This window comes from Silurus meridionalis, chromosome 27 (genome assembly GCF_014805685.1).
Source record: "Silurus meridionalis isolate SWU-2019-XX chromosome 27, ASM1480568v1, whole genome shotgun sequence".
In the NCBI taxonomy this organism is placed as follows: domain Eukaryota; kingdom Metazoa; phylum Chordata; class Actinopteri; order Siluriformes; family Siluridae; genus Silurus; species Silurus meridionalis.
The window spans coordinates 6,330,311-6,339,847 of NC_060910.1; the positions used below are offsets into that span (position 1 = coordinate 6,330,311).

Sequence of the window (9,537 nt, forward strand, 5' to 3'; positions counted from 1 at the left end):
GGAACAGCTCTCAAATGCAAAGAAAAGTCATAGGTCTTCCTCATTTCCTCCTTCCTGGTGGCTCCACCCTCAGCATTCTCCTATAGATATACTCCATGTCCCTCCTCTGCACATGTCCAAACCATCCCAATCTCGCCTCCCTCACCTTGTCACCAAAACGTCCTACATGCGCTGTCCCTCTAATAAACTCATTTCTAATCCTGTCCATGATCATCACTCCCAACGAAAACCTCAACATCTTCAACTCTGCTACCTCCAGCTCCACCTCCTGTCTTTTACTCAATGCCACTGTCTCCACTGTATGGGACAGCATTCCTTTACTAAAAACTCCAGCATCTGGTCTCCTCAGTTCCCAGATGAATTCAGAGTGTTGCTAAAAGAAAACGCGATAGATAACATTTATAGATAATAACATAAATAACATTTAATGTCTACTCTGTTAAATTTTGAATTCAATACGAGTTTATGGGATTTGCAAATCATTGTATCAGTAAAATTTTACACAGGATTTCAATGTTTTTTTGGAATTACGGTTGTACTTCAAGGCAGTAACAGTAGCCCTGTTCCGTGTTCTGCCATATCACACCACCCTGTCAATCATTATTTTGTCTTTAATACCCTTTACTGGGGCATGCTGGGATTTACGCTGGTATATGCTGGTCACTCTATAAACCAGAAGTGTGCAATCTCTTCCACGAGGGCCGGTGTGGTTGCAGGAAACAACCTGCACCCACCCCAAAGATCGGACATCGCTGCTATAAACTCCCAATCAAAGGAATGAGTTTGATAACTTGTAAGTTAAGACAAAAACATACATTTGCTTCTTTATAAATATTATTTGCTGAGATAAATGCAAAGTTGAGCACGAAAACAACACTGCAGCTCACACACACACACACACACACACACACACACACACACACACACACACACACACACACACACACACAGACACACACAGACACACACAGACACACACAGACACACACAGACACACACAGACACACACAGACACACACAGACACACACAGAAAAACAATGAGAAGCTGGAGATTAAGAAACATGTAGGGTTTCCCCCCTGAGTGAGGCACAGTATTTAGGGAAGTCAGCAACAAGCAAATGAGTTAATAGAAAGTGAGAGACTAAAAAGAGGGAGAGGAAGAGAGCGTAGAAGAAAGAGAGAAGAGAGAGCTAGAAAAGGGTGAGAGTTTATTAGAGTCATTCTATTGTGTGCGTGTGTGCATGTGTAGAGAGAGAGAGAGAGAGAGAGAGAGAGAGAGAGAGAGAGCGCTAGAGAGCGCGAGAGAGAGAGATCCGCAGTGTTCCAGAGAGCGCTTCCAATTACTGCAGAGAATCCAATTACAAAGTTATTAAACCTGGGAAACAGAGATGCATCAAAACCATCATCAAAGTTTCCCACTAATAGTCCACACTACCAAAAATCCTTTTTTCATCTAATAACACAGCGAAAGTCGCAGATCTTTCCCGTAGTTTTAACTACTACTTCGGGGAAAGAGAGAAGAAAAAAAAAAAAAAAACACAGATGAGAATCCACAATGTGTGCGAGTGTGTTACGTGAATAAACTGGGCGAGAAATTATGAAACGATTACGATCACAAAAACACAGCGTTATATGAAACGGAGTGAAGGTGGAAATTACCTCTCCCAGCGCCTCGTATCGTTTTTGGTTCCATCTGTGCATGTTCTCCTTGCAGTTGAAGACAAACGGCTCTCCGGTTTGTATGTGTCGTAGCTGGCCATCTACACAGGACAGGAGCATATGTTAGGGTCTTTTTTTTTTGTTTCGGTAAAGTGTTATTGTGGACTTTATACCGCTGATGTATTAATACGTAATGAAACAGAAAATGAAGGATGATACTGTTATAGGAAAATAATCAAGGAAGCTGATTCTTCCAAAAAAGTTTGTCTAAAAAGTCTTTCATTCCTATCAATATCAGCGATTTCGTATTACACTGCTTTCACCAGAAGATACACTTACTCTTGACGGGTTTATATTTAAACCATCCTAGTGAAGCCTAGTGGAAAATTGACCAGTTAGGCCTTTTTTTTGTTGTTCTTCCTGCTTGTCAAATCTAATGGTTATTCTTGATCCTAATCGCTAACATTGTACCTCATGGTGTGGTACGTGGTCCGATTGGGATTGTAATTTCTTATTAGTGCAGCTTGACAGCTATTATTAACAGAGAACATTTGGAGTAAAGTGATACAACTATCTTGGTTTTTTTTTTCTTGGGGAAATGGAAGCAGCGAAGATCCAATAACAGGCAGTGAGAGGTGCTAAGAGTTGTCGTCTTGTGTGCTGCCAGTCAATGGGCTTCAGTTCGGGCCTGCTTAATGTGCATCTATCTCGTCTCATGCAATTAAATGTGTTTGGCTGCCGTCCCCCATCTGGCAGGTACAAGGCCCGAGGATGGCTAACGCTTATCTGCTTCCCGTTCGCACTGGCTTCTGGGACGTCTGGCGCTCCTGCATAAGACATCTGGTGTGGCAGGGCCGCTCTCGGCCATTTCTTTCTCTCTGCCTGTGCCCATGTACCCCTCCCACCTGAGAGCTCCAAGGGCGTGTGTGTGTGTGTGTGTGTGCCACCACAACTGTTCCCCTCCTACGTGAGGCCTTCAACAGGATGATTTGAGCCGAGGCCAGGGAACTTCATTCACACTGACCCGTCTCCAATGCCAGATCCACACCAAGGCCGGACTGTACAGCCAAGCACTGGAGCGACCAAACAGCTGGCGAGGGCCTTTAGAGGTAAACAAGTGCACTTCGATCACTGTTTACATGAAGAAGCTAGAGACACACATTTCTGCACTGATGATAGCATATTTTATCAATATTACATTTATTATACATGGATTCAAATATTTTTGATGGGTTTAGTTATTCAGGTGCTGAAATTATAGTTGGTAGTTTATTATAAACTGATCAGACATAACATTATGAAAACCTGTGTGGTTGGTCCCCCTTTTGCTGCCAAAACAGTTCTGACCTTTCGAGCGTTAACAGCATTAACTTCTCCAGTAATGTGAGCTACAGGAGCTTGTCTGTTGGATCTGAGCACACGGTCCAGCCTTCGTTTACCACGTGCATCAATGATCCTCGGCCACCCATGACCCTGTCACCGGTTCACCACTGTTCCTTCCTTGGATACTGAGCACTGCAGACCAGGAACATCCTACAAGAGCTGCAGTTTTGGAGATGCTCTGACCCAGCTGTCTAGACGTCACAATTTGGCGCTTAAGGTTGCCTATTTTAACAACGTTGCCATTGTATTTTGAGTTCAAAATGTTAATTTGCTCCTTAATAAGTCCCACCTATGAACAGGTGTCATGATGAAGAGATAATCAGTGTTATTCACTTCACCGGTCATAATGTAATAATGTCATAATGTTATGCCTGATCGGTGTATACAAATTCCGGATTTTCCATTTAGATCTTGTTACGAAAAAGCAAAACTCCTACGAAACAAAAGTTTTAGGAATAAAACCATTATGAGGCGAAACGACTTTTAAAACTCCTACAAAAGTATTACAGTCTGCTCATGAGGGGAAACTCCAGAAGCCAAGCGGGTGGGGGGGGTGTAATACTTCTGAAAAGTCTGCTCTTGAGATAAAGTCCCATCTATCCTTATGATGACACGACTGGATAATGAAATGAAGCCCAATGCGGTGTTAAATCTAATTGTGACCTCTCTGATTGCAAAAGCACAAAGCTAAAAGACTCGAAGCATGCACACTTAACCCAAACAGCCCAAGGGCCTCATACTTTCTCAATTACCCCTGCACGGCAATTTTTTCCTTTCCTTTTTTCTTTCTTTTTGTTTTTTTTTTTTTGAAAGAGAAACGTTTGCATAAGCATTTTTATTCGGCTCGTTTTCAAACCCTGGGACTTCTGCGCAGTTAGCAGGCGATAAATCCTGCACGGCTAACTCGATGAGTTTTACTGTATTTGCCCTCGCTGTTAGCTGTTCAACATCATGTAGCGCTAAAAGGCCATTCATCAGCGTGCACCACTAAAACTGCGTCCACTCCTAATAGAGGGGGGGGCGGGGGGTGGTATTTTGGGCAGAAAGAAGAAAAGCACGCGGCGCACGCGGGAAAACGGATCTTGCGAGGGATTGATTATACATTTGCAGAGGAGTGAAGCACAATGCTAGGAAGGCCAGTGTCTCACAGAAGGAAGCGAGGGATCTAATGAAAGCTCGTGTGCGGCGGAGGTTCGGCTCCATCGCCCTCGCATCAACGGCTCTCGGAGGAATATGCCTTCTCAACTTTTTTCTTCTTTCTTGCGTAATTAGCATGCTGTTCTCAATTTTTTTGGCTTAATTAGGTGTACATAACCTTGGATTTCCAGTAATGAACGAGCTGAAGGCTAACTGTGATGAAGCCATCATGCAGCAGGATTCTGAAAAACTTCTCGCCTTGCAAATGCATACGTAGTTTATAGGCCGCTTCATTAAAGGGCGATTCGAATTAACACTCAGGGCGAGAGAAAGAGTGAGAGAGAGAGAGAGAGAGAGAGAGAGAGAGAGAGAGAGAGAGAGAGAGGCCTTGGCAGCGGTGCCTTCATTCGAACTGGGAAAAAAGAGCCGTGGCAGCGGGGTTTTAAAGCAGCCTCTAAATACGCAAATGTGTAAAGAAATAAATAAATAGAAGTGGTATACTTTCAGTGAGTGAAATGAAGTATTCAAGGCAGCGACAGGAGGCTTTTTAGAGCGAGCAGCAAGGTTATGCAAATGTGGCCGTCAAGTTGAGTGCAAGGCTGAGTAAGCCACTGACAGCCCATGGCATGCACAACTTGTCCATTCAGCTGCCAGTGACTCAGGAGACTCTCAAACAGACAGCGCGATCAGAGCCAAGACGCTGCCGTCAATGGCCAATGAGGACGTTTACTCGCTCTCATCTCGCAGGAGTCAACTAGAAACTTTTTCGCCTCTCTTTTAATACGCCGTTTCTCCCGGGTTTGTCTTGCTTTCGAGTTGGGACGCAATCAAAACAAGCAGTGAAAGTTCGGAATCGGTGAGAATTAATAAACTCCCCAGACAGGGGAGGGGGGGAAAAAGAAAAAAAAAGAAAAATGAGTCGCATGTGTCATTTCTACTTAGTTCCACCTCCCTTCGACTTAATAACAGTGCCAATCCTGTCAGGTAAGGATGCCAGCAGTGTCTTGAGATAGTTCCTGTCAGTTGTATCCCACTCTTACGCTGACTAGGTGTGCAATTCAGCTACACTTCGCAGGGCCTATTTCAGGGTTTCACCTGCTGTTCCTAAAAATCCCACAAGTTTTTCGTCACGTCAAAAATGTGCCCCAGTTTTCCATCACACCCGTCGAACTAGTCTCACACACACACTTACACTCACAGTACCGCTGCTGAAACTTGGAAGCAAGATCTGACCAACAACTGACCATCTACACCATGTGACCTCCTGACAATTAAAATGCAGTTGTAATAGTGTGTGACTCATTGCTGTAGGAGGAAACTGGGCCAGGATGAAACGCATTCGATGAGCTGTAAGTTCCACTTGCCTCGAGACCCAAACAGTGATAAATTCTCTGCAATGCTTTTCTTCTTGTGCACGCTGCCCGTGCACAATATTTGCTTAGTCGTGTAAACAAACTTATCTGTTTATAAGTAGGGAATAAAACATGATTCTGCAGGAGAAAAGAATCGATGGCATCAGAGGCGCTTGGGATGCGACCTGACACAAAGCGGAGCTATTGTTACATCTCTGAATTGGATTATCTTCTCTAACACCATGTCAAAGTCTTATTTATAAAAGTGAATAAATAAGATACACACTATGGACAAAAGGATTGAGACACCTGACTTTTCCAGCCATATATGATTCTTCTCTGAACATCTCCCAGAAAGTTCCAGACACACAATCGTATGCCTCTGTGCACAAACTCAGCTCCATGAAGATGTTTTACATGGGTTGGAGTGCAAGATCTTGAGTAGGCTGCTATAAATCTTTGATCTCAACCCTTTTGAACACCTTTGGGAAGATTTGGAATGCTGACTGCACCCCGGGCCTCCACACATCACCTACATCAGTACCTGCTTTTACTATCATCCTTGTGGCTCATGAACACAAATCTCCACAAACAAACTCTAAAATCTAGTGGAACCTCTTCCCAGAAGAGTGAAGGTTTTTATAACAGCAAGTGGGAACTATTTGTGGAATGAGATGTTCAAAAAGCACATACTAATCTTATTAGATTAAATTTGATTCGATTCAACTTTATTGTCATGGTGTAGAGTACAAGTACAGGGCCAATGATATGCAGTTAGCATCTAACCAGTGCAAATAGAAATGTATTTTTGTAATACATAATACATATATATATATATATATATATATATATATATATATATATATATATATATATATATATATATATATATACACATGTATTACAAAAATACTATATACGGTGCCTAATACTGTAGAAGGGTACTATTTCGAAAGTGACCATAACAATGCAGTGACCACAAAAAGTTAATTTAGACCTTATGACCAATTAGAATCAAGTCTTTGGTGTAACCTGTGGTAAAGCATGCACTCCAATATTCTAAGACCAACTGTGGATGGACGTCTTTTTCCCCACGCAGAAGCCAAAGTCAGTTGCATCAAACCCACACAAAAAGCCGTCAACTATAAAATGGTCAGGTGTCCACAAAACTTTTGTCCATATTGTGTAGTAAAAATGTCTCAGACTATTTACTTCCTATTTCTTGCACTATTGCCACCTTAAGTTACAGCTTGACCTATGATTTTTACAAAGCAATTTTTCTTTCAAAATGTTTTTTTTTTTTATCGCCAGATCAACGATTGTTAATTTCTTCCATATTACAAAACACACTTTTTAAAATTGTTTTTTATTATTCAGATTTTTTCTTAGACTATATATAATTATAATAATAATCTTTATTTTATACAGTGCCTTGAAAAGTAGCATCTTGAAGCATAAAAAATAAAAAGATTAAAGATTAAAAAATATTTATAATAGTAATAATAATTAAATTAATAATAAAGATAATAATGATATAAATAAAATAAGTAAATAAACAATCACATAATATATCACAAAAAAAAACAACACATAAAGCCATCATGAAAAAGTACGTTTTAAGAGCAGATTTAAATCAAAACAGAATCAAAACATTATTAAAATATTCTGAAACTAATTGTGAGTGAACGTCCTTTTCCAACGCAGAAGCCTGTTTCATTAAACCCACACAAAATAGATTGTTTCCTTCATAATGAAATGAACGGACCCTAGAACACTGTGGCGTCGTCTAAAGTGCTGTTTAATTTCCAGCCTACTCCTCATTCTGACTATAAAATGTAACTGAGTATTTATGTTTGTATACAGTTAATGAATTAGGCTCAAGAGCCATTAAGTGCCATTACAGAGTGCTACATAACCGTGTGCTTGTGTTTAGCCAGTACACTATCCATCATCCATTATATAAACTTTTCCAGTCATATGTGGTTCGTCCGCAAGCTGTTACCACAATATTGGAGGCACACAACTGTAACATGTCTTTGGGTACAGTAGCATGAAATATACCTTTTACTTGAACAAGGAAACTCAAACCTGTTCCAGCATGGAAATAACACTGTGCACAACAAAAAAGCTCCATGAAGATATGCTTTACATCGGTTGGAGTGGATCTTGAGTGGCCTGATACAAAGCTCTGACCTCAACCCTATTGAACACGTTTGGGATGATCTGAAACCTCTTCTACATCTCTACCTGACTTAACATCTATGTGGCTGAATGAGAACAAATCTCCACAAAATGTAGTGGAACCGCTTCCCAGAAGAGTGGAGGTTTTTATAACAGCGATTGGAGACTACAAACTTATGGTCTGCTGTCCCTAAGCTTTTGTCCATATAGTCTATGTTAGAAAACTAAATACTTTTAGTACATATTTGAATATATTTGACTATAGTTGATACTCTTTGCCCTGTCGACTTTTTATACTATTATTACTAATATTATTTTTATACTTACTTCACTACTTAATTCATAATTAAACAGTCCCTGTCAAAAAGGCTAGTGAAAAACACCTAGTTTTGTTTGTTTTTTTAGAGAAAATTGTTCATATGCAAAAAACGTGGTAACGGTATGAATGTTTACATTGACCAAACAAATGTTCAGATGAAAAACTGAAAAACTAAAACTGAAACAAAAAAAAAACTTTTTTTACAACTAAAAACTAAACTCCCTTAGCATGAACCATAGATTTACACACTCCTGGAATCCGGGCGGTTCATTTCTCCAAACGTTCAGCTGAAATACTTTGCCATGACAAAGGTGTTTCTAGCTGTGTGATCCAGTTAATCCCAGAGCAGTTCAATAGGATGTAGGTGAGGTGACTGGGCAGGCCATTCCATGATAGATATCACTCCAGCCCACTGTTTGCTCTCTAAACAACGCTCACAGAGCTTAGACGTTTGATTCGTGTCATCGTCTTGTACGGTAAAGTCGGTTCCAATGATCCACAATCCAATTGGGGTGCATGGTGTTGAAGTATGGAATGGGAGCCATGTTGTTTTTTTTCTTTCACCTGGAATAAGTCTCCAACTTCCCCTGCTCTAACACAACCCTAAACCCTAAAGCTTCCACCTCCATGTTTAACTGACATCATCTCATATCATGCTAACATCATCTCTCCTGTTCTCAGTCTTACAGATGTTCTTCTATTTGAGCCAAAAATGTCACATTTGGACTCATCCTTTCCACAGACCTTTCTTCAAATCCTGCCTTTTATCTAGTTATCCAGTGTTGTCTGACCAGGTCTTGCTGTGTTTTAGCTAAAGTCAGAAGAGTGACCACAATGGATAAGTCAATGCAGACGTTATTAATGAAATTGATGCTTCTGTTTCTCAAGTGTCACACGACTCTTCTCCAACACCGGATTAATAAAAAAGGAATAATAACATTTATAAATTAAACTTACGCTCATTAAAAGCATATCCAAACTCCTCCAAAGTCTTGGGGAAGATAAGCGGAGGTTCGTCTTTCTTCATCAGCTCATCTAAATCAATCCTGGATAACCAATCTGAGCAAGAGAAGCGAAGATTTAACAACAAAACCGACTCAAATTTGATGACGCAATCGAATCATTTCTTTTTAAAGAACAAAATCGTGGCATAAAGCATATAATATGTATTTATTGTAAAAATAATAACAATATTAAATAAAATAAAAATTCAAGCATGTGAAGCCTGTGATTTTTTTATTTCGGTTCTAAAATCGCATCCATGCGTATTACTTATATAGCCGTGTTTACTATTTACCTTTAAGTGCAGCATTTTCCTTTTCTTCTTGTGCTAAGAGCTGGGCCATTGTTATCCACAGAATATTAACCACAAAAAAGTGCGTTTTAACAAGCATGGACCTTCTGCTTCATGCAGCTCACAACAGCGTAGCCTACAAACAGATAAAACGAGCAAAAAGTACAAAAACATTTTTGTTAAATTAAATTATTCCTAAAAACCTGCTTGA

General features: G+C 40.2%; 1 protein-coding gene across 2 annotated transcripts in view; it reads right to left on the reverse strand.

Moving 5' to 3' along the window:
• The window catches only part of fam172a (family with sequence similarity 172 member A), a 171,901-nt gene that overhangs the window by 160,831 nt on the left and 1,533 nt on the right, over nucleotides 1–9,537 (reverse strand). For both annotated transcript variants that reach the window (XM_046841224.1, XM_046841223.1), the window contains exons 2-4: nucleotides 9,330–9,462; nucleotides 8,990–9,091; nucleotides 1,661–1,761 (exon numbers count right to left, since the gene is read on the reverse strand). In XM_046841224.1, coding sequence (XP_046697180.1) covers nucleotides 1,661–1,761; nucleotides 8,990–9,091; nucleotides 9,330–9,426 — 300 coding nt within the window. In that variant the 5' untranslated portion in view covers nucleotides 9,427–9,462. The remainder of the gene's footprint in view (nucleotides 1–1,660; nucleotides 1,762–8,989; nucleotides 9,092–9,329; nucleotides 9,463–9,537) is intronic.